General features: G+C 42.7%; 2 protein-coding genes across 3 annotated transcripts in view; both read left to right on the forward strand.

The window, feature by feature from the left end:
• Window positions 1-936: 936 nt before the first annotated feature.
• Window positions 937-17,750, forward strand: LOC124008460 (hepatocyte growth factor activator-like). Its single transcript, XM_046319757.1, has 12 exons — window positions 937-1,336; window positions 1,492-1,555; window positions 2,245-2,338; window positions 6,459-6,532; window positions 6,811-6,954; window positions 7,283-7,414; window positions 8,327-8,437; window positions 12,806-13,091; window positions 15,343-15,482; window positions 16,102-16,242; window positions 16,539-16,681; window positions 17,457-17,750. Exons 1-12 carry the CDS (start codon window positions 1,283-1,285, stop codon window positions 17,628-17,630), a joined length of 1,557 nt encoding a protein of 518 aa, XP_046175713.1. The 5' UTR covers window positions 937-1,282; the 3' UTR covers window positions 17,631-17,750.
• Window positions 17,751-18,060: 310 nt separating this feature from the next.
• The window catches only part of LOC124008877 (protein Dok-7-like), a 48,228-nt gene continuing 40,600 nt past the window's right edge, over window positions 18,061-25,688 (forward strand). The window contains exons 1-4 of one of the 2 annotated variants that reach the window (XM_046320473.1): window positions 18,061-18,190; window positions 18,289-18,334; window positions 21,706-21,936; window positions 23,680-23,880. In XM_046320473.1, the coding sequence (XP_046176429.1) occupies window positions 18,137-18,190; window positions 18,289-18,334; window positions 21,706-21,936; window positions 23,680-23,880 (532 nt within the window). In that variant the 5' untranslated portion in view covers window positions 18,061-18,136. The remainder of the gene's footprint in view (window positions 18,191-18,288; window positions 18,335-21,705; window positions 21,937-23,679; window positions 23,881-25,688) is intronic. The other variant, XM_046320474.1, reaches the window with a different exon arrangement.

Below are 25,688 nucleotides of genomic sequence, written 5' to 3' on the forward strand. Positions count from 1 at the left end.
GTGTTCTTAATATTTTGCACACTCAGTGTACACTGTTTCGTGGTGAACAAAATATGATTCCTCTTCATGCCTGTACATTTGATCTATTATGATCTGGCTTGATGTTTGGTTGTTCAAATTCCACTCAATAAACATTCCCACCTTTGTAATGCCAGAATGGAAGCCTCTGTCGTTAGTCACGTTAAAGGATTTTATTAAAGGGTCAATCTGGTATTTAAACAACCACAACTGATGGGGGTATGACAGTTGAACTAACTCACTGGGCACAGACGTCAATTCAACGTCTATTCCATGTTGGTTCATCGTAATTCCATTGAAATTATGTGGAAACAGTTTGATTGAGCCAGTGTCTGCCCAGTCGAAAGCTCGTGAGGCATTTATAAGTTATGTTCTTCAAGAATCAGTGGGGCTATATATCATTCATTTAAACGTCCAAAAATGGATGTACCAATCCAAGATGGCCCCTTTAATGATTAACTTAGTTTGAAATAAAAATGATTTGTAAGAATGCAAATCCTTGATACCCAACCAGCTCCAAACATAGACCTGTCAAAGCCATTATCATTGGTCTTTAAGATATTCACATTGCAGAATTCTCCCAAGTGTGTTTTGTCTTCTTAAATCTGTTTGCCCAGTTGGTCAGAATGGTGGTCAGTTATTAAGAGTATTAGTAATTATAAGTGAACAATTTCTTCGAGTCACACATTATAAACCCATTTTAGACCAGTCTTGTCAGTAAGTCGTGTCTTGTCAGTAAGAATAATATATCTCCGAGTGTAGTTTACTATAGCAGGCATTTCAATTACTGCAATCTTTGAAAATTAGAGGCTTGGTTATGGGACAGGGGGTGTTCTTGCCACAGCACGCAGCACTTGGAATGTTTATGCATGGTTACCAAGCTATAAGAGGAGGGATCCGAAACCATCACCCGCCACCTCCTCCAAAATGTGACTTTCCATTACATCAAAGATCAGCACTTTCAAGATCTTGCATGTTTAATCGTGGGCGTCTCGTAGGGGAAATTAGTTGCAATTCGATGTTTTGCGTAGAGTGATGGCCATAATCAAAAAGTAGGTCTAATGACGCATTTGATTTACTCAATAGAGTTTGCAGGGAACAGGCTCGCTCTTGCAGCATATCCCACGTTCTCCATGACCAAAAGCAGACTTAGTTCTCTGGAATTGACAGATAAAACGTGACATTTATCTGACGGACCTGATTCAAGAAATTAACTTCAAATAATTTTGCGCACGATAACAGAGACTACATAACCCAAAATATTATGATGCTATACTTTGTGCTACTTTTCCTGCCGTATGTCATCAGTGTACGAACGGTAAGTGAAGCCATTTCTTACAATTATAGCAGTTCTTCAAGAGTGCAACAAGTGCACGGTTTGCGTTTGGATAGGCATATTTGGGCGTGCATAATTTGCCCAAAAAAGTAAACTAACCGTGCATTACTTTAATACTGTTTTCACTTTGGTTCCAGCGAATGGTACTCCCAAGATATGAAACGTTTAGTGCAAGAAATGTGAACAGAGATAGTCATAAAGGTAATCATTACTATTAACATTAACAACATACATTACCTGTTTAATTGACTACAGTTTTGTGCGTAGTCTTCACTATCCTGTTTCAATGTTGTTTATAAAATGTTGTTTATATAATATGTTTACACAACTGTGCCATACAGCCCATCAACCAATTTACCAGTCAAGAACTCAATGATAATGACCTCTTTAGTCGATGGAGTTGGAATCCAGAATTATTCATCTTGTGTTGGCAAGGGTACACAATCTCTTTTCATAACAGAACAACGATTAGGCTGTCTAGGGGAATGATATAGTGCTGAGATCTATGCATCCCTTCTACTGTGCTTCCCTAGTAATATAATTTGATTGGGTCCTGGCAGGAGCCACTGTCAACCTCAAAAGATTAATTGTCTATCATATGCTGTGATCCCAAGCCATGGGAGAACACCTGCTTTCTCATATTCAAGTGGCCTCTATTTTGCCGCAAAGTGTTTTAGGGTTGGTATTGTTTCTACTTTCAATATTGGTGTTGAACTGATCTTCTGCAGTAAACTTAATGAAATACAGATTTTTTAAATGTTCTTGCGGAGAATGAGGAATTTATGACTAGAATATGTGTAAAATACAATATGTTCACAATATGTTCACAATATGTTCACAATATGTTCACTAATAACCATATGTATCTACTCCTGTTTCTGTGGATCCAGTCCTTACAGTAGAGGGGAAAGAATGTCAATTCCCATTCCGTCATGGAGAAAGCATTCACCATCACTGTATCACCATCAGCTTCTCCAGCTCTTGGTGAGTCCAGTGTCATCCATTTCAAGTGTCTCTTGGTCACTTTAGTATCCAATGTTTTAGAGACACAAACAAGCACTTCAACCACACACACATTCAGCGTAACATTGCCACACAATGTGTGGATTTTGGCTATTTCAGGTGTTATAAATTGAGCACACCGCCATGCAATCTCCATAGACAAACATTTCCAGTGGAATGGCCTTAACTGAAGAGCTCAGTGACTTTCAACGTGGCACCGTCATAGGATGCCACCTTTCCAACAAGTCAGTTCGTTAAATTTCTGCCCTGCTAGACCTGCCCCGGTCAATTGTAAGGGCTGTTATTGTGAAGTGAAAACGTCTTGGAGCAACAACGGCTCCGCCGCAAGGTGGTAGGCCACACAAGCTCACAGAATGGTACCACCGAATGCTGAAGCGCGTAGCGTGTAAAAATCCTCTGTCCTTTGTTGCAACACTCACTACGGAGTTCCAAACTGCCTCTGGAAGCAACATCAGCTCAAGAACTGTTCGTCGGGAGATACATGAAATGGGTTTCAATGGCTGAGCAGCTGCACACAAGCCTAATATCACCATGCGCAATGCCAAGTAGTGTAAAGCTTGCCGCCGTTGGACTCTGGAGCAGTGGAATTTCATTCTCTGGAGTGATGAGTCACGCTTCACCATCTGGAAGTTCAACGGCCGAATCTGGGTGTGGCAGATGCCAGGAGAACGCTACTTGCCGAATGTATAGTGCCAACCTCAAAGTTTGGTGGAGGATAAATAATGGTCTGGGGCTGTTTTTTATGGTTTGGGCTAAGCCCCTAAGTTCCAGTGAAGGGAAATATTAATGCTACAGCACACAATAACATTCTAGACGATTCTGTGCTTCCAACTTTGTGGGAACAGTTTGGGGAAGGCCCTTTCCTGTCTCAGCATGACAATGCCGCTGTGCACAAAGCAAGTTCCATACAGAAATGTTTTGTCGAGATCGGTGTAGAAGAACTTGACTGGCCTGCACTGAGTCCTGACCTCAACTCCATCAAACACCTTTGGGATGAATTGGAATGGCCACTGCCAGGCCTAATCTCCCAACATCAGTGCCCGACCTCACTAATGCTCTTGTGGCTGAATGGAAGCAAGTCCATGCAGCAATGTTCCAACGTCTAATGGAAAGCCTTCCCAGAAGAGTGGAGGCTGTTAAAGCTGCGAAGGGGGGACCAACTCCATATTAATGCCCATGATTTTAGAATGAGATGTTCGATGAGCAGGTGTCCACATAGTTTTGGCCATGTAGTGTACCTCACTCTTGTACACACAAAGGGGTTTCCCAGTCATAGATTGGTGAGGTGAGACACCCACGCACACACGCACACGAGAGCCATGTGAAAGCCATGCCGTGTCCACATCACTAAGCATCTGTCATGGTCTAAACACACCAGCACATGCATGAAGAGACCACGACAACGCCTCTTCCCCCTCAGGAGGCCGAAAAGATTTGCCATGTGCCCGCAGATCCTCAAAAGGTTCTACAGCTGCACCATTGAGAGCATCTTGACTGGCTGCATCACCGCTTAGTATGGCATCCGACCCGCAAGCCGCTACAGCGGGTAGTGCGTACGGCCCAGTTGCGGCGGCAGGGTAGCCTAGTGGTTAGAGCGTTGGACTAGTAACCGGAAGGTTGCAAGTTCAAACCCCCGAGCTGACAAGGTACAAATCTGTCATTCTGCCCCTGAACAGGCAGTTAACCCGCTGTTCCTAGGCCGTCATTGAAAATAAGAATTTGTTCTTAACTGACTTGCCTGGTTAAATAAAGGTAAAATAAAAAATAAAAAAATAAATATCACTGGGGCCGAGCTCCAAACGATACCTATGCACCAAGTCTGGAACCAACAGGACCCCGAACAGCTTCTGCCTCCAAGTCATAAGACTGCTATATAGTTGGTTAAATAGTTCACCAAATAGCTACCCGGACTGTCTGCATTGACACTTTTTGCACTAACTTCTTTGACTAAATCACATACGTGACTGTTACTGTTTATTATCTATCCTGTTGCCTAGTCATTTTATTCTTAGTTATATGTATATGTCTACCTCAAATACCTCGTACCCCTGCACATCGACTCAGTACTGGTGCCCCTGTATATAGCCAAGTTATCGTTTCTCAATGTGTATCTATTATTACCTTTATTATTACGTGTTATTACTTTTGTATTATTTTGGTATGTTCTTTCTCTCCTCACTGTTGGGAAGGGCCCGTAAGTAAGCATTTCACTGTAGGTCCACACCTGTTGTTTACCAAGCATGTGACGAACACAACATGATTTGAAAATGTAACCACTGACAGACATTCTAACCATTAACAGACATTCATTGAGACATGCATCTGCACTGTGACTGTCTCAAGACCCTATATTACTACAGTAAATATAAAGACTTAAACTTAATTATAGTCCTCGTTAATCCATGTGGTATTGCCCTAAAAAGTAACGAGGTGACTGTATGCAAACTTCCACGACCTAATTGGGCTATCCTAAATGGCTTCATATGCCAACGCTAGTCAGCACTGCTAATTTATTCCCCAAAAACTGTCATAAATGCTAATGTCATGTTATAACATGCTTATGACACGGTTGCGCAGGTTTTATAGCCTAGGTTTGAGTTCATGGTTTATAGTAATGACTGTCTCATGTCTCAGAACTAACTATTTACTTTCCACAAATTGTGACACAGCAAGATGCCTCACTGCCTTCTTGTGAAAACAACTAGACCACAGATCTGTGTCTCATAACCACAGAGCTGTTGGATAGGGAGTGCTATGATAAAGTAATCTGTGTGACTGCGCTGCAGCTGCAGAGTAAATCCACTCAGGCTATGACATGGCTGGTTGGCGTCTGCAAGTATGAACAACTAGGATGTAATTCAATATGAATCATGCTCTTGCCCTCTCCCACTCAGTCCTCAAGTAACAGCAAGTGCTCAGTGCTGGCTCATCTTAAACTCTGAGGGTTTTCGAGGGTGTGTGTGTGTGTATATGTATGCATGGTTGTGCAGGTGTGTGTGTGCGTGTATATGTATATGTATGCATGGTTGTGTAGGTGTGTGTGTGTGTGTGTGTGTGTGTGTGTGTGTGTGTGTGTGTGTGTGTGTGTGTGTGTGTGTGTGTGTGTGTGTGTGTGTGTGTGTGTGTGTGTGTGTGTGTGTGTGTGTGTGTGTGTGTGTGTGTGTGTGTGTGTGTATGTATGCATGGTTGTGTAGGTGTGTGTGTGTGTGTGTGTGTGTGTGTGTGTGTGTGTGTGTGTGTGTGTGTGTGTGTGTGTGTGTGTGTGTGTGTGTGTGTGTGTGTGTGTGTGTGTGTGTGTGTGTGTGTGTGTGTGTGTGTGTATATGTATGCATGGTTGTGTAGGTGTGTGTGTGTGTGTGTGTGTGTGTGTGTGTGTGTGTGTGTGTGTGTGTGTGTGTGTGTGTGTGTGTGTGTGTGTGTGTGTGTGTGTGTGTGTGTGTGTGTGTGTGTGTGTGTGTGTGTGTGTGTGTGTGTGTGTGTATATGTATGCATGGTTGTGTGTGTGTGTGTGTGTGTGTGTGTGTGTGTGTGTGTGTGTGTGTGTGTGTGTGTGTGTGTGTGTGTGTGTGTGTGTGTGTGTGTGTGTGTGTGTGTGTGTGTGTGTGTGTGTGTGTGTGTGTGTGTGTGTCTGCTTATGAACTCAGCCACTGGGATCCCAGCTTGAAAGTCACTTTGATCTCAATGTTTCTCCATTAGTTTCTCAAGGGATTTTGAAAGCCAAGTCTTTTGGTTTGGTGTATTGGGTGTAGTTACTGTAGTTAGCGGGTGTGGATGGATGGGTGGGGGAATCAATAAAACGTCTAACCCATTTTGGTAATATAGCTTTGGTCCCAAAAGGATTAAAGTGCAGTGCTCCTCAACTATTATGAAAGACAGTTAATAAGTATGGTATCAGTTTAAAACCCACTTCTTGTACTTGCTGGAGATATGCAGGTTTCTGCGGAGTATCCTTATGGTTCTTAGTCAGGTGACTGATCGTGTTCAATGTGCTGTTGATTTCCTATCTGACTCCTTGATCTCAATGGCCAGGTTGAAACTGTTGCATGTGAGCTACAGGAATGTTTTTATTTCCGCATCATAGGTGTTCTCTGACGCACAACTTTGATCGGGACTTTCTCTGGGGATACTGTGCACCTGCGAACACTCAACCCATTGGTGAGAGGTCATTCTTGTAGATTCTGTGGACAAGATCTACAAAGTCTATGTTGTCTCTGTGTATTTATACGATCTTAAAGATACATTTCCTGCTATTTACAGTAGTGGCATGCATAAACATAATATTTTTTAATCACTAGCTAGGTTTCCATCCAATTGTCAAACAGTGTTCAAATTAAAAACACCAAAGTTGGTCAATTCTTTATTCTTATGTTACTGAGGTAGCATGCTGTTTCTTTGTAATGTTTTCACTAATGTTCTCAGTTGTTGTGTTTTAGTGTTCGTCCACTCATCACGCAGATTCACAGACCCTTGTCAGGTGAATCCATGTCAAAATGGCGGCATGTGCACTCTGGTACCCCGCAGACGCTCCTTCGAGTGCTCCTGTCCAGAGAGCTTCACTGGGAAGCACTGTGATCAGAGTGAGTAACTTCCAGTATCATACTTTCTATATGGACTTGTGTTTCAAAGCAGTTTCAATTAAACTAAACCAATTATACATTTTAGGTTAGAGTCAATTGTCAATGGGGTTTTATTTCTCATTGCGGTATGACAAAGTGTGGGGGTGGTAGAGAAACTGTCTTCCCTTTTGAGAAGTACCTTTAGTGCATTAACCCTTATTTTGCTCTTCACAATGCCAAACACTTACCACAAAACATGCCCCCCTAACTCCTCATTGGCCTGTTCACTTTTTCCTCTTCTCTTGTTTTACCCAACTACCTTTGATCTCTCTATTCTCCCCTTTGTCAGGGAAGTGCTATGAAACCATACACCTGAGATATTACGACACTGGAAAATCATGGGGAAGGATCTACCTTCGTAACGTGGAACGGTGCACATGTGTGGACGGGGAGATCTCCTGTGAGAGAGTCCGCTATACTGGTAAAAGACATTCTTACTCAGATCCTTTGTTACTTTAGCTTCAGCCACTCTGTGCTTTTTTGTCGTTGTTGAAAATGAGAGTGGAACCTTAGAGTTGATGAGGTGCTGTCTCTTGGCTTAGAACTTGGTCCCTGGATGGGCCCCTGAGTTGAGGGCCCCCTTAAACCTTTGGAGTATGAGGGCTTCTCTAGTTGAAAATCTTCCCATCCCGACATTCCTCAATCTCCCACACCTTTTGGATGATCAGATCTCTAGCCTCGACTGTGTTGCCAGGCATCTCACTGTATTCTCAATGCCTTAATGGTTGGGAGTGGTTCGGGCGAGCCTACCAGGCCTTGAGAAACCCTCTGAACTCCCACTCTCCTTTTGAGGCCCCTCAGAACGCGTGAGAGAAACCTCTCAGCCAAAATATAAAGGTGCTTTCGTCTCTACGGTGGACGTTTGATGGGTGTTGAAAAGACACTTTGGAGAGCCCCTTGAACCAAACCTGTTTTGTTTTGTCATGGTATTAGGATTTTTACAAGGTTCTGCAAACAGATTTGATTTAGTGCTACCATTTCCTGCACCCCACCTTCCCAGCCTGTTATATATGCTATTCCCACTCATACTGCCCCCACATGGCCACTCCAAGAACAAAATCAGACAACTACTGTATACCGGTGTTTGTGTTTGTGTTTGTGAAAGCATTTCTCCCATTCTACTTTTGCAACCCTGAACCATAAGTGCTCGACTACGTGGGTAATCTAATGCTTGTGTGTTTTGATCAAAGTAAACACGCTTTAAGCACTGATGCAAGAACAGCTCCTGTGTTTATCATGCAGCAGCGGGAGGCAGGATAAAGGTGGTTGGAACTGATCCCAGTGCTGTGGTTTGTCATAATGTATTATACCTGATGTGTGTAACTGTCCTCAGTCTGCAGTGAGAACCCCTGTGAGAACGATGGTACGTGCCGACTCATCACAGCCACCAGGGAGGAGGTGTGTGCCTGCAGGCCTGGTTACAGTGGACCCTACTGTAGCATTGGTGAGTCCAACTGCTACATGCTAACACAGTCACTGTTCGATTTACATTGCTAGGTTAGCCTAGCTTAGCATAGCTGTAGTTTAGCATTACTGGTCTTAGCCAGAGGTCATACACTGGGATAGAGAAGACATTTTATGATGTTTATTCTGCTCTGTGACTACAAACATTTAGATAGTCCAATACAAATAAGGTAAACAGATAGACACGCACACACTCTCATAACACTTAAACACAGGAAACTGTCATATACATGGTATACTGTCTCATCCCCCACATCTCTTGTTGTTCAGCTCCGGAGGTGGAGTGCTATGACAACAAGGGAACAGACTTACCGTGGCGTGGTGGGCACCACTGTCTCTGGTGCCCGCTTTCTGCCGTGGTGAGCGCCCCCCTCAGGGGCTTGGGGGAAATCTCCTACTGCAGGCGTGTGTCCAGCATTAGGTTGTCTTCCTTTCTTTATTTCTATGTCTTTATTGACAACCAATCTGGCAACCCAAAACAGAAGCTGAAGTCTATGCTTCATGCCTGTCATGTCAGCACTATCTCACCACTATCATCCACCTCCCTCAATCTGTCTGGCCTTGATGGTAATATGGTCATTCACCTTCCCCTTTGTCTGGCCTTGATGGTAATATGGTCATTCACCTTCCCCTGTCTGTCAGGCCTTGATGGTAATATGGTCATTTACCTTCCCCTGTCTGTCAGGCCTTGATGGTAATATGGTCATTCACCTTCCCCTTTGTCTGGCCTTGATGGTAATATGGTCATTCACCTTCCCCTGTCTGTCAGGCCTTGATGGTAATATGGTCATTCACCTTCCCCTGTCTGTCAGGCCTTGATGGTAATATGGTCATTCACCTTCCCCTTTGTCTGGCCTTGATGGTAATATGGTCATTCACCTTCCCCTGTCTGTCAGGCCTTGATGGTAATATGGTCATTCACCTTCCCCTGTCTGTCAGGCCTTGATGCTGATATGGTCATTCACCTTCCCCTGTCTGTCAGGCCTTGATGCTGATATGGTCATTCACCTTCCCCTGTCTGTCAGGCCTTGATGGTAATATGGTCATTCACCTTCCCCTGTCTGTCAGGCCTTGATGGTAATATGGTCATTCACCTTCCCCTGTCTGTCAGGCCTTGATGCTGATATGGTCATTCACCTTCCCCTGTCTGTCAGGCCTTGATGCTGATATGGTCATTCACCTTCCCCTGTCTGTCAGGCCTTGATGGTAATATGGTCATTCACCTTCCCCTGTCTGTCAGGCCTTGATGCTGATATGGTCATTCACCTTCCCCTGTCTGTCAGGCCTTGATGGTAATATGGTCATTCACCTTCCCTTGTCTGTCAGGCCTTGATGCTGATATGGTCATTCACCTTCCCCTGTCTGTCAGGCCTTGATGGTAATATGGTCATTCACCTTCCCCTGTCTGTCAGGCCTTGATGCTGATATGGTCATTCACCTTCCCCTGTCTGTCAGGCCTTGATGGTAATATGGTCATTCACCTTCCCCTGTCTGTCAGGCCTTGATGCTGATATGGTCATTCACCTTCCCCTGTCTGTCAGGCCTTGATGGTAATATGGTCATTCACCTTCCCCTGTCTGTCAGGCCTTGATGCTGATATGGTTATTCTACCTGGTACAGACAGAAAAGGATGGGCTTCCCCTCTGACTCTGATTAATTTGAAGGTTTCTTCCTTCTTGGGATTTGTTTTTTGGCACTGTGCTTCTGCTTACTCTTTGTGAGTCCAGGCCAGGGTACTGTTAAGTGTCATAACAGCAGTGTAACATTTCCACTGTGTCCAGAAACCCAGATAGGGACAAGATGCCGTGGTGCTACATTCTCAGTGATGGAGCCATCTCCTGGGAGATGTATGATATTCCGTCTTGTGTCATAAGTTCATGTGAGTAGCATAAGTGCTCAGGGCTGTAGCCATGGTCTGAATTTTAGTGACGTCCATGTTATTTGGAAAACGGCAAAAACAAAAACAAAATGTCCCCAGCCATTATCACAGTTACAGTTAGCCGCTACACATGAACTCACATTAACTCAGAAACTGAGATTAAAAACGATAATTTAATACGTACAGATGGATCTGTTAGCAGAAAAAAAAACATTTTTATTAGCAAAGGTTTAACAAATAAGTTTGCTTTACAGAACTTTTTTTAAATTGCAGTGTTATAGCAACATTTCTGCAATTCTACACATTTTGCCATGACTTATGTCATGTTAATATGATATTTGAAGGAGAGTGACGAACAAAATCAATGCCCACGTGGGGCCCTGCGACCGCGTGCTCGGTCGGTAATTCGGCCAAGATTACTACAAGTTTAGATAGCTGGCTGGACTAATTTACCAATCTAAAAATGTTTTACTGTCTATGGGCGAAATTGAGTGACTCAGTGAGTGACATAAGAAGAGGAAAACTGCTGATGCACTACCAAGTTTCGAAATTGCACCTTTTGTATTCTACTGCTCTAATTCTCAACAGTAAATTGAGGCCCCGACTGAGTTCCTTGAAAAAATGGTGTCCTCATATGTAGCTACGGGCCTGAAAGTGCTATAATGGGGCATCGCAAAAGCAGCGGGTTTTTTAGTTGCTACGCTGGAAGCTTAGTTCTTCCCAGCGCGAAAAGAGCCGCAAGCCACTTGATCAAATATTTTCAGGTGTGAGCCGCGTGTCCAAATTCTTGAAAAAAGAACTCTGGTTTAACGGATTGATTGATTATACCTTTGTGGATAAAGCTTACTTTAAAAAAAAAAAACAGTGTTGAGTTACATGTCTCCAATTGAACCTGCTTCAAATTATAGAGCTCGGCGAGTCTCTCTGATCCGTGAGGGGCTTTGTCTTTAATCAACGGTGAAATATGCATTTGGCAGTCTTCAATTTCTTCTCCCTTAAAACGTTTACTGTATTGTTATGAGCTATGAAGAGTTTGACAGCATTTTGAATCCCACCAGCAGCTGCTTCTCATTTAAGTAGAATAGAACATCCTCTCTCTTTATATTCCCTCTAAAAATGTTGTGCTCCGGTTTCACAGAACTATGACAACCCCATGACACGACGCCTCCGTAACATTCAAAAGCACTCTGCAAACTTAATTAAAAAGCATCACTTTTTTAATTAAAAAGATGTCTGCGTTAGGCATTAAAAATAAGCTTCATGGAAATGTACTGCACTTACCTTCCCTGTGCCAGAAGAGAATGTTAACTTTACATAAGTACTGTTTCAGTAGAAAGTCAGGATAGTATCTTGACACATGTAGCCTGCTGTTTGAAGAGAATAGGTTAGATGAGAGGAAGTATGAGTCACTCAGAATCAACATGTCAAGGTTTGCCAAATGCTTCTGTAGTGACTGGGACAACTTGGCTCTGTTATATCGATGTCATGATGCCATGAGTATGCACAGAAAGCACATTCTTTGGCCAACCACTATTTCACCACTTTTGTTAATGTTAATTGTTGGGTGGCAAATTGTATGCAATTCTGAACTTCTGAGAAGTGGGTAGTAGTAGTAGCACTAGTAGTAGTAGCAGTAGCACTAGTACTGGTAGTAGTTGTAGTAGTAGTCGCACTAGTAGTAGTAGCACTAGTAGTAGTAGTAGTAGTAGTAGTAGCACTACTAGTAGTAGTAGTAGTAGTAGTAGCACTAGTAGTAGTAGTAGTAGCACTAGTAGTAGTAGTAGTAGCACTAGTAGTAGTAGTAGCTGTAGGAGTAGCAGTAGTAGCACTACTAGTAGAAGTGTCAGTAGGAATATTCTTATTCTTATTAGTAGTAGTAGTAGTAGTAGCACTAGTAGTAGTAGTAGTAGTAGTAGCACTAGTAGTAGTAGTAGTAGCACTAGTAGCAGTAGCAGTAGCAGTAGCAGTAGCAGTAGCAGTAGCAGTAGCAGTAGCAGCAGTAGCAGTAGCAGTAGTAGTAGTAGTAGCAGTAGTAGTAGTAGTAGTAGTAGCACTAGTGGTAGTAGTAGTAGTAGTATCAGTAGTAGTAGTAGTAGTAGCAGTAGTAGTAGAAGTAGTAGCACTAGTAGTAGTAGTAGTAGCACTACTAGTAGTAGTAGTAGTAGTAGTAGTAGCAGTAGTAGTAGTTGCACTACTACTAGTAGTAGTAGCACTAGTAGTAGTAGCACTAGTAGTAGTAGTAGTAGTAGTAGTAGTAGTAGTAGCAGTAGTAGTAGTAGTAGTAGTAGCAGTAGTAGTAGAAGAAGACTACCAGCAGTAGTAGTTTAGTAGTACCAGTTTATGACTAGTATTACCCTATCACATGTTGACACTGAAGTCAATGCTCTTCAGTAAACGTGAATTGATTTTGCACTGATTAGAAAGGAAGCCCTTGTAAACTTAACTCTGCTTCCATATTCGTTTACACAGCTTCTTTGCGGAGAGTGGTTCCATTGCCACAGCTGCCATCGCCAGCTAATGTCCTTCCTGACACCAACCAAACCAACCACACCAAGCCAGACAAGAAGCCTGTGTGCGGAAAGAGGAACAATAAGAGGATACCGGTGGCCAGGGGTCGTATCCTGGGTGGCAGCTCTGCCCTGCCCGGTACCCATCCCTGGATGGCAGCCCTCTACATAGGAGATGACATCTTTTGTGCGGGTACCCTGGTCTCGTCCTGCTGGGTGGTCTCTGCTGCCCACTGCTTCTTCCGCAGGTACAGTAGAAATACAGCATATAGACACTACAGATGTATGATCTTAATTGTATCAGTTTGTTGCAGGATAACCTTTCTGCAATGCAGGTCATTTAAAACTTGTAGTTTATTTGAGGTTTGAAAAGTCTTCTGAAGTTTGTAATTTCCACATACGAAAAATGTGCACTATATACACAATAGTATGTGGACACCCCTTCAAATGAGTCTATTCTGTTATTTCCGCCACACCCGTTGCTGACAGGTGTATGAAATTGAGCAGACAACCATGCCATCTCCATAGACAAACATTGGCAGTAGAATGCACTTTCTGAAGAGCTCTGGGACTTTCAACGTGGCGCCGTCATAGGATGCCACCTTTCCAACTGGTCAGTTTGTCAATTTTCTGCCCTGTTAGAGCTGCAACACTCACTACCGAGTTCCAAATTGCCTCTGGAAGCAACATAGCCGTACACAAGCTTAAGATCACCAATGTGCTATGCCAAGCGTCGGCTGGAGTCGTGTAAAGCTCGCCGCCATTAGACTGTGGAGCAGTGCAAACGCATTCTCTGGAATGATGAATCATGCTTCATCATCTGGCAGTCCGACGGATGAATCTGGGTTTGGCGGATGCCAGGAGAACGCTACCTGCCCAAATGCATAGTGCCAACGGTAAAGTTTGGTGGAGGAGGAATAATAGTGTGGGTCTGTTTTTTATGGTTTGGGCTAGGCCCCTTAGTTCCAATGAAGGGAAATCTTAACACTACAGCATACAATTACATTATATACAATACTATGACTTCAACTTTGTGGATACAGTTTGGGGAAGGCTCTTTCCTGTTTCAGCATGACAATGGCCCGTTTGCACAAAACGAGGTCCATACAGAAATGGTTTGTCGGGATCGGTGTGGAAGAACTCGACTTGCATGCACAGAGCCTTGATCTCAACCCCATCGATCACCTTTGGGATGAATTGGAATTGGAACTAATGCTCTTGTGACAAAATGGAAGTCACCACAGCAATGTTCCAACATCTAGTGGAAAGCCTTCCCAGAAAAGTGGAGGCTGTTTAAAGCAGCAAATGGGGGACAAACTCTATATTAATGCCCATGATCTTGGAATGAGCAGGTGTCCACATACTTTTGGTCATTTAGTGTATCAATCCCTACAAAAATGTCCATTAACTGTAATCCACATAATAATTCACATACTGACTCAAATGAATATCCTACACCTGTACAGCACTATTTGGAGCATCCACTTGTGTTTATATATTTTTTCACCTGTTTGTGTTATGCAACACTGAGCCTATTAGACCGTAGAAATAGAGCATATAGAGTATATGCTCTATTTCTAAATAGAGCATATAGACAGTTGGACACTACATTGGCATTTACGTTTATTTTGTCACCTGTTTGTGTGGTATGGATCTATGAGTTAGTCCTTATATTCTTTGAGGGACCATGCACATATTTAAGCCTTCTAATGAAAAAATAATAATAAATGGTTTATGATATTTCTGGGTACTTTTTACACCTTTGTCGTGATTTCCAATTGGTAGTTACAGTCTTATCCCATCGCTGCAACTTGGCCACTCCCATCCCGAGTCGGGAGAGGCGAAGGTCGAGAGTCATGCGATGCAGTGCCTCAGACTGCTGCGTCATTCGGGAGGCCCCACATATAGGCCTTGTTAAATAAAGAATAATTAATATCTTAGGAGTTAGCATGTTGCACAGGTACGTAAAGACAGTGGAGAGTAGGGTATTTTGTGTGATTACTTTCACATTCAACCTTTAACCTCACATTTTGGCACAGCACATCACAGACACTAGTGGTCAGTAGAGAGATGATTGACATTCTGGACTTTGACCTCAACATTTCCCGTTTTATGAACACACTATATTTAGATGCAAATATTCAGTTTGAGGAAAGCTTTTCAAATGCCCTTTGTAGGTCAATAGGGGAGGGTTTTCATGGTTACTATGGTCTTGGGTCTTTAGGTTTAAACTTTTCAGTTCAGGCACTGTATGTATCAAGCATCTCTGTAGGAGTGCTTAGGATCAGTTTCACCTTTTAGATTACAATGACAGAAATTACATGGACGGGGGGGGAACCTGGCCCTAGATCAGTACTCTTACTCTGAGATACTTGATACATAAAGCCCCAGGGTATGAATATCATACAAAATAAGTGTCATTGCATTCAGTTTAATTCATGTGACATAATTATCCTACAATGTGCTACTAATGACAGAGAATGATGTGTCTGTCCTCAGTCCCCTTGTGTCAAAGATTCGTGTGATTCTGGGTCAGCATAAGTTCAACGTTACGACTCCTGACACCAAAACCTTTGGAGTGGAGAAGTACATCTTTCCAGAGCGTTTCTCTGTTTTCAATCCAACTCTCCATGACATTGGTAAATCTATTATTTCACTTTCCTATTCACTCACACTGACTATTAGCAAACACACACGCTCAAACACTCACACAAAGTTGACATTATAGCACACGCTCGTACACTGACTCACACACATCATCCAAAAACTACCACACTCGCCCACACACAGACTAACAAAAACACTCACACATGCCAGTCTGCCTGTCTGCAGCACACACTCTGTCTGCACTCACAGCTGTGCATCTTGGAACAGCTGGCTCCAATCTGAACACACACACACTGACACACACATTTGAGTGTGACAGTCTCCGGGCATCTGCATCCATTCCGAGGGGACTTACACTTCTCTCTTTTTCTTCTCTTTTCTGAAAGCAAAACAGACATTATTCAATAGTGCAGCAATCGTTCTGTGATTTCATGATTCAACATTTGAGTAAACGATGACAGTACATCATACAGCGTGCTGTAACTTATTTTGGATGTTTCACCTGATCAAGGGCGTTATCATTGGAAAATGATCAGGGGTTCTCGATTTGACCTACTTGAAGGTTAAATACAGGTTCAGAAAAATAACACCTGCTATTGACTCCTTGTCACATTTTCCTGTGTTATGATGAGAATGTTTCTATTCCAACAGTTCTTGTGAAACTGAAAAAACAAGATGGCCGCTGTGTAAAAAAGAGCCCGTTTATACGGCCAATCTGCCTGCCCGATAAAGACATGACCTTCCCGGACCAATACTGCTGTCAGATTACTGGCTGGGGCCACATGCATGAGAGTAAGTGTTGTGTCAAAAACTTCCTTGCTTCATTGCTTCTGCTTCATTGTGTGGTGGTCAGCTATGTCATTATGGTCTTGAATGTTTTCATATCACCTTGAAAACTACATGGTAACACCTCAAATAGGCATATATGCATCATATCCAATCATGTGTGCTCCCATATAGGCCCCTCCTTCCTATTCATGTCTTTACATGAATGTCTCATGGATGACACTGTTTCCATATGACCAAATGCTTATAGTATATGACTATATCCCTTTCATTACTGATTTGTTGGTCTTGTTTTTCCAAAGAGGCAAATAAATACACCAACCTGCAGGAGGCCGGGGTGAGGATTGTCCCGTTTGAGAGGTGTAACCTGCCTGAAGTCTACGGCAACCATGTGACCTCCAACATGGTCTGTGCCGGGACCAACCGATGTGTGGATGCCTGCCAGGTAATGGTGCATAGATCATGGGCTCTCTGGACCCAAATTGAAATAGAATGATTTAGATCATGTTTTCTTGTAGATGGTACAGCCAGCCATGAGATAACGATGTGTATTGTGTGAATCAGGCTGAATCACATCCGGCCGTGATTGGGAGTCCCATAGGGCTGCGCACAATTGGCCCAGCGTCGTCCAGGTTTGGCCAGGGTAGTCCGTCATTGTAAATAAGAATTTGTTCTTAACTGACTTGCCTAGTTAAATAACATAAAATAAAAATATATATACTGTATAATATGGAGGAACCACTGGGCAAAGTTTACAGAACAAGCAGCTCTGCCTATACACATTTTTCCCTATGCTCTATGGAAACATTTGTAGAATTGCAGGACATGAACTTTAATGCTGCAATTGTTCACTCCGCCGTCAAAATGGAGGCCACTAAAATGTTTTGCCCTCAAGATGGGGGTGGGGGTGAGGGGGCCCCAACCAAATCTAGCTTACTGCCCCCAAAATGCTAGTGGCGCTTTTGGTTCACAGAACATGCACATGGAGGCTGCTGTAAGAATTGCATGGCCTTCAGTTGCTTTCTCTTTAATATAAAGCTATGGTTAACTTCCCACCTTGTTTATGGGTTGTAATGACAAATATTGTGTTTAGGTAGGAATGGAATTGGTTTATATTGGTGTGTGTAATATAAAGTTTCAAGGGGATGACTCATTGTTTGTTGTTTGTGTGTGTGTGTGCGTGTATGTGTGTGTGTGTCTGTGTATGTGTGTTCCCCCAGGGTGACTCAGGAGGCCCCCTGGCTTGTGTGAAGGATGATGTCAGCTTCCTGTATGGAGTTATCAGCTGGGGCGATGGCTGTGGAAAGACTGGGAAGCCTGGCGTCTACACCAAAGTCGTTAACTATGTGAACTGGATCAACACAATTATCAAGCGCAAGCCCAAGTCTAAATAAATGGACATTACCGCTGGTATTTTTTATATGTACGATGTGTACATACTGTGGAAGAATAGTGATATTTACACAACTGTGAAATAAATATTATTTTGTGACTGAATAAACATTTTAAATGTTGTTAAACGTGTATGTCCACCTGTCTTGAAAAATCGTAATTTGATGAAGGGGTCCCTGTAACTGTACATTATTTCTGTCTTAGTGAACCACTCCCAGATAATAACAATTTAATATTTTATTAATTGGAATTAATCTTAGAGTCAATTGCAAGCAGATTTTATTATACTTATATTTCGGTTAAACTTCACCTCTTGAAAAATCACCTGCTGAAAAAATATCCAGGAAAATGTCTTAATTGGGTGTGTGCGGTTCTGTGTGTTGGTGCCAGAGGGGGGTGCACGAAACGAGTGTGCGCCCCTCACCAGTAGTCTAAAGCTATTTTGAAAGTGACCCCTCATTCGGGCACGGGACAGCGACACTGCAGCTGTTTGGAACCATGACTGAAGATGACGGATTCGGTTGTCGTGGAAGGATATGTCAAATTCAGAGATGGAAAAAAGGTGTTTACAAAACTAAATAATTAATTGAATTACCATGTGCTTCAAAGTTATTCGGCATATTAACGCTAGCGTCTATTTTGTACGCTTATCTCTTTCAGTGGAAGACTAGGTGGGTCGTACTTCGCAAGCCATCGCCTGTAGCAGGTACGTCGCTCATTCTGTTCGACATTTCAACGCGCGTAATACCATACACGTTGTTGGAATAACAGCGCACAGCTTTACAACGTTTGTCTTCGTTAAATGTATGTGGTAATTTAAAACCATTTCATTCGGAAGTTTTCTACAGTGGTCTATTACTACCCTAGTAAATTGATAAATAATTTATGCTTGTCATTTACTAAACATCCCAAATGAAAAGCAACTGGAAACGAAGTTTCATTACTGCATGCCATGGAATGAAATATGTTCTCATGCATAGGCCACTGTGCTGATATCAGATAGGTTTGAATTTCAGGTTGCTCATTCAGAACTTAGGCTATCCCGGTGGCCCATGTATTAAAGTTCATGTGTTCTGGTAGGCTACTAGGCTACATTTACAGACGCTTCTGCAGCGTGTGTTCATAACTGGTGTATAAAAACAGAGTCGCACATCCATATGTATAAACTCCCAAGTAATTGGTTAAAACGCCAACGTTTCGGGAATCACTGTGCCTTCTTCAGGGTATAACTGGTTTATAACCATGAATATCAGTCAATTAAGCTGTAAATACAATGTAGAAAATGTAGGCCTATAGTAAAATGTCTTTAATTATAAAGAATTTAAACTATAGTCTTCTGATTGGAAGTGATTACCCTTACTATGTTATAATTATTGTGTTTATTTATTATATGTTCAGATAATGCACTCTAGGGAAGTGTTGACTTTTCTTCAGTGCATCTTATTGTGATTCTGGGATACCACATGAATAGCCTACTATTCTCCAATGGAAATCATTTGCACGCATTGAAGACTTGTAGGGCAGCGGGCGCCAACTGTTTTGCACCATTGACTGACATTTCATGCTTTAAAGTGGGGTAACTCAAAAAGACATGGGCTTTCGTGCTCTTCCGCACTTTGATTATGCAACCGCAGTGGAAATAGATGGAGCAGCCATATTGTGTTACACTATAGCCTCCTTCTCTTTGCCTATCTGGGCTCTGACCGTCCCTAGGTGTTTAATGGACTAGGCCGAGGTTGGATGCAACCATTCCTCGTCCCTTTGAAGTCCCTGTTATCTCAGCTGTCCACAGTCATGCGTGAGCTGTGTGTGTGTGTGTGTGTGTGTGTGTGTGTGTGTGTGTGTGTGTGTGTGTGTGTGTGTGTGTGTGTGTGTGTGTGTGTGTGTGTGTGTGTGTGTGTGTGTGTGTGTGTGTGTGTGTGTGTGTGTGTGTGTGTGTGTGTGCGTGCGCTTGGCGCCAGTGTGTATGTGACAGAGATAATAAAAGGTCTTGTTTTGTCAGTTGACACTGTGATTGTACTTCGAAAGTGCCAAAGAGAGGTGCGAGGAGGCCTCCGTCACCGACTACTGTCTATCTTCACCGTGCCTGTACAGCCACAGTAAATGCCAAGCATTCAAGATATCTGTAGGCTACCCTCTGACTTTCATGCCGTGTCAAAGGGTACTGGTACTTACAGTAGGCCTGTTATCGTTTTATCGCCTTGAGTGATGATGAGACTGGACTAGAGAACAATCAGCATGTTTTAAATGGCATAGGCCTATAATGGGATTTAGCCATGTCTTACAGGAGCCAGGTGCTGTCAACAGGCTGGCTGAAAGTGCAAATGTTGCTTATGGAGTTATTGTGTTGAGTGTAGCATTCCAGGATTTTATAGTGAAGTCAGAGTCCTTTTGATCTTTTGGACCATTTATTTCAGCCAAATTTCTTCCCTAGACAGCAGGGATCCACTGAAGAACTGACATCTAATGTTACTTTTCTCTCTCTTTTTTTTCCCCTCCCCATCTCGTCCTCTCACATCCGAACAGTCAGTACAGTACACTACACTTCAATTTAGTACAGTGCAATATAATACAGTATAGGACGATGTGTTACGATACAATACAATACACGTTTAACTTTTTTGCCTAACTGTTCAAGGAATACCTGTTTTTTAAAAGCTCAAATTGATTCTCACTTCACCCTATTCCCCGGAAAGTTTCTCAGTACTATGGTAACTCAATTTATAACACACTTTTCTGGTTGTATTTAAGTTCCTGTCATACATGCTTTTCAACTGTTCACTGCCTGCACCCGCACGCCCGACTAGCATCACCACCCTGGATGGTTCCGACCTAGAATATGTGGACATCTATAAGTACTTAGGTGTCTGGCTAGACTGTAAACTCTCCTTCCAGACTCATATCAAACATCTCCAATCTAAAATCAAATCTAGAGTCGGCTTTCTATTCCGCAACAAAGCCTCCTTCACTCACGCCGCCAAACTTACCATGGTAAAATTGACTATCCTACCGATCCTCGACTTCGGCAATGTCATCTACAAAATAGCTTCCAACACTCTACTCAGCAAACTGGATGCAGTTTATCACAGTGCCATCCGTTTTGTTACTAAAGCACCTTATACCACCCACCACTGCGACCTGTATGCTCTAGTCGGCTGGCGCTCGCTACATATTCGTCGCCAGACCCACTGGCTCCAGGTCATCTACAAGTCCATGCTAGGTAAAGCTCCGCCTTATCTCAGTTCACTGGTCACGATGGCAACACCCACCCGTAGCACGTTTACCAGCAGGCGTATCTCACTGATCATCCCTAAAGCCAACACGTCATTTGGCCACCTTTCGTTCCAGTTCTCTGCTGCCTGTGACTGGAACGAAATGCAAAAATCACTGAAGTTGGAGAATTTTTATCTCCCTCACCAATTTCAAACATCTGCTATCTGAGCAGCTAACTGATCGCTGCAGCTGTACATAGTCTATCGGTAAATGGCTCACCCAATTTTACCTACCTCATCCCCATACTGTTTTTATTTATTTACTTTTCTGCTCTTTTGCACACCAATATCTCTACCTGTACATGACCATCTGATCATTTATCACTCCAGTGTTAATCTGCAAAATTGTAATTATTCGCCTACCTCCTCATGCCTTTTGCACACAATGTATATAGACTCTCTTTTTTTCTACTGTGTTATTGACTTGTTAATTGTTTACTCCATGTGTAACTCTGTGTTGTCTGTTCACACTGCTATGCTTAATATTGGCCAGGTCGCAGTTGCAAATGAGAACTTGTTCTCAACTAGCCTACCTGGTTAAATAAAGGTGAAATAAAATAAATAAAATACCTAGCCTCAACATTCACCAACAACTAGGACTGTTTTTAGACCGTGAGCTAGGTTCCTGGACACAGATTAAGACTAGTCCTGGACTAAAAAGCACTTTCATTGGAGGTTTCCTTTGAACATACTTTTAAGTTGTCGTCTGTGTCCAGAAAACAGAACCTGTATGTTACAGACCATCAGTATTTTGTCAATTGTAAGGTTTTTGTTATGTTCTCTTTTTTTCTCCCCATTTTCCTAGACTGTTTGGTACTTCTCGTCTACAAAGACAAGTCGGATAAAGCCCACGGCCACCGGGAGAAGGGCAGCATCACCTTGGAGGATATCTGTGGACTGGAGACAGGTCTCTCCTATGAGGGGGTAAACTACACGCTGGCTATCCTCTGCCTGGGCCAGGTTGCTGTGCTGGGCTTCGACGGCAAGGAGGCTCTGCTGGCCTGGGATATCCGCATCCGCTACAGTCTTGGTGAAGGTAGGACACTTTCTTTTCTGAAGTTGTTAACAACCAAACATCCCTTTTGGGAGCGTTAATTCATTTGGGGTTTTGTTTTTGTACCTAGATCCGCCTTCTTTTTTTATTTTTTTCCCTTCTTTTTTTTTTTAGAACCAAAGAATAAATGAATAGGTGTGCAAAACCATAGGTCTTTTCCACTTCGAAGTTTTAACTTCCAAAAGGTTTTGGCCCAAAGTCTTAGGCTTTTGTGTTTCCGTGGTTGAATCAACATGGGGCCAAAACAAAGCCTGGGGCTAAGAAAGTGTTATGCCACCAGGTAGGTAGTGGATAATATGTATTACTCTGTGAGGCGCTGCGTCCAATCAGCTTGGTATAACTTGACCTGGCACATCGATATCTGCTACAGCATAGGCAGCAGGTAGTCTGATGCGTAGGTCCCTGTTGACAGTGTTCTCCAATTACATGCTCTTCTGGGTGACCCATGTGTTGTGTAATATGGATTCATGTAACATGGGCATCAAACCAAATAATGTTATAGTGAGGTGTTTTAGATGTCAGTTTCATAACTGATTTAGTGTGGAAACAAAGGTTATAACGGGTTGTGTCTGATGATATCCCTGTCAGCACCTGGAAATACCTATTCATTTACATCTGCTTCGACTTTTCGATGTTCTGGTGTTGTTTTGAATGTTTATTAATGCAAGTCAGATTTTGTAGGAATCTCAATTACTCCACAGAGTCCAACTGATTTGTGTTGTGGAACAAATGAGTGTAAAAGAGGTCACAAATCACAGAGGTAATTCATATATTGTGTGGAGTATAATTGGAACGGTCAGGCGAACATATCACAGCTGCCCTGTGCTGTGTGTGTCTGTGTGTCCAAAGTTTACGCCAATTTGTGTGTGTGTGTGTGTGTGTACAATGTGTATGCCAATGTGTGTCTGTTCCACTCCACTGTGTATGTGTTCCACTGTGTGTGTGAGTGTGTACTGATTGTCGTGCTCTGGTCTGAAGTGTGTCCAGGCACGTAGAAATGTCACCTGCCAGCCCATGGCTGAGGTCTGCTGTGTGCCAGCGCTTTTGTTGTGAGTTGTGTCACCCCATGAATCTCTTAAACTGAGCGTTGATGTGACGGGACTGGCCGACATTTTTTCATCATCGAAGCCATCAATCTCTCACCTATCAGAGTTTACTCACTGCTATCAGTCATGTGTTTTAATGTAGTTACTGTTTAGCATCGAGGAACTCCAACCTATGCACATACACAATCCCTGTTTCTCAAACACTTACAATTCACATGCACGCGCACGCACACACACACACACACACACCGCTTAAAACAAATAGATAAACAGACACACAACACATGTTCCTACTCTGGCCAGGCCCGTCTTTCCTCTTATGTTGCTCATTAACGGAAATATTGAGTCCATTACATTGTTGTTAGTGACAGGCTCTGATTGATTACGTTTGGGTTTCGGATCTGAGCTCTACTCTGTTCTTAATTCAGCTTACTGATCTCACTCTCAATGCGCTCAACTGTTTCCCCTTCTTTTTATTGTGCAATTAAATCAAAGCCATACTGGAGCAATAATGTTTGGAATTAAATAGTTTTCTCTGTCCCTCTACAGTTATTGCCTACCATTAAAGCCGAGGGAGGCATAGTCTATGATGGGATGCGTTTTTATAAAGTCAATGACCTCATTTGTTTTTATTGTCTTTTGTTTAAGTGGTTTTCAACTTCTCCTCTTCTCTGTCCAGTCCATAGGTTTAGCGTTGGCATCTTACCAGGCACCAAGTTGGAGAGTGGGCCTGCAATCCTTCACTTGTGTAACAACCTACTGGTTCTGGCCAGAGACATCCCCCCTGTTATCATCGGTCAGTGGAACCTCCCGGACCTACGCAGATATGGACCTGTACCAAACGGCTTCGTCTTTGAGGGGGGAACACGCTGCGGCTACTGTGAGTTGACTGATGTTGCTGTTGTGGTCGCGCTACGTCTATTAACCATTGAGCTGTTCTGTTGCCTAACGAAAAAAGAAGAATGGCATCGTCACTGGTGCTTTCCAGTTCGACATTTGGCTTCGGGCATGTGGATCCTTTGAACCTAAACCCAATAAGTTTAGACCTGGACTGTTTTCTAAGAACTGGCACAAACATCTATGTCTATGTGATCTGATTAAGTACCATGGAGGTAGGAAAGAGGATGCATCTGCTTGAGCGAAGTCATAAGAATACTAATCCAACACAGTACATAACAGTATGTGGCAAGAGAGAATGATCCCCCCCCCCCACAGTAAAATGTTGATGGAGTCAAATGGCACTCTGGCATTTTCTGTAGGTTACACTGTTATTATTTCCGATGACCTACTTTGAAAGGACAAAAGGCTTGATTTTATCGATCTAAGATGATGAGAGGATTTTAATGACTGGAAAGTGGACAGTTACAGAAGTGCATTCAAACTACACATTTGCCTTGTTTCACACCTCATTCACATGCAGAGTATGTTGACTTGTTCTTTCAGCCTGTTGTATCACACCACAAGTTGGTCTAACTGACATGTTTCTATGATTGATCTGCTCTTCGGGACTTTTTCATCGAGAGCATGAAAGACACGTTTAGGCATTTCGGAGGATTAAATCATTACACTTCCATGGGTTTTTACTCTTAGATTCCTCTACCCTGTTGGAAGAGCTGGCATCAATCAGACAGAGAACATTAGTGTCGGAACTACGACTAGTGACTAGAGGGATGAACAGAGTTGCTGGGTGTTTCTTCATTTTTCAGACTCCAGTGTAGCTCTCCTTGGGGCCAACTCACATTAAATGTGCTCAATGGTGTTTGGCGAGACAGAAACATACAAATGTATCGTTGTGTATATGAAGTATTGTGTATTGCATCTGCTTTGGTAACAACATGAGATAAAGGACTTGGTGTCATAGGCGATTTTGTTTCACTAAGCTTGCAGGCTTTGAATAGAAATCCAATCTCAGTTAGCCTTGGTCCAGCAAGACTTCATCTGTAAATATAAAAAAGTCCATGAGAAGTCATACTTGAGAAGTCAGAGAGCGCTTTAAGTTCATTTACATATCTGAAACATGGGTATGTGATTTGCGGTATGGTATTTTGCAGTTTACTTCCTGGAATAAACACAAAACCGTTAGAGGGGGAATGGACGCGTGTCAACACCTGGAGTGGACACCGACAGGCACGCAAAGTACGCCACATAGCTGAAGAAATCAATATTAATACACACGATCCACTGGAAACACGAGACTCCAGTATGTGAACCGTGATTTATTTAGCTCCATTCAGTCTTCCACTAGAGGCACAACTTAATATCGTGAAGGTCACATCGGGGAGAGTTTTCCAATCCATGCGTCGTAAAAAAAGGAAAGCACATCCCTTTTTTTAAAGATGGGGAAAAATGTGCGTGTGTTTGTGTGCACATGGGATCTACAGTGCATTCAGAAAGTATTCAGACCCTATCACTTTTTCCACATTTTGTTGCATTACAGCCTTATTCTAAAATATATGTTGTTGTTTTATCTACACACAATCTACACACAATACTCCACAATGACAAAGCAACACCAGGTTTTTAGACATTTTTGCAAAAAAAACAACAATCCCGGAAATATGACATTTACATAATTATTCAGACCCTTCACTCAGTACTTTGTTGAAGCCCCTTTGACAGCGATTACAGTCTCGAGTCTCCTTGGGTATGACGCTACAAGCTTGGCACACCTGTATTTGGGGAGTTTTC

Source organism: Oncorhynchus gorbuscha, linkage group LG21, assembly GCF_021184085.1.
Source record: "Oncorhynchus gorbuscha isolate QuinsamMale2020 ecotype Even-year linkage group LG21, OgorEven_v1.0, whole genome shotgun sequence".
In the NCBI taxonomy this organism is placed as follows: domain Eukaryota; kingdom Metazoa; phylum Chordata; class Actinopteri; order Salmoniformes; family Salmonidae; genus Oncorhynchus; species Oncorhynchus gorbuscha.

What these genes read in the sequence shown, in the direction of transcription:
- LOC124008460 (XM_046319757.1), top strand. Translation starts at nt 1,283, where the DNA reads ATGATGCTATACTTTGTGCTACTTTTCCTGCCGTATGTCATCAGTGTA. An exon ending in TGGACCCTACTGTAGCATTG is followed by an intron (nt 8,438 to 12,805) that starts GTGAGTCCAACT and finishes TCGTTTACACAG; the next exon opens with CTTCTTTGCGGAGAGTGGTT. An exon ending in CTGGGGCCACATGCATGAGA is followed by an intron (nt 16,243 to 16,538) that starts GTAAGTGTTGTG and finishes GTTTTTCCAAAG; the next exon opens with AGGCAAATAAATACACCAAC.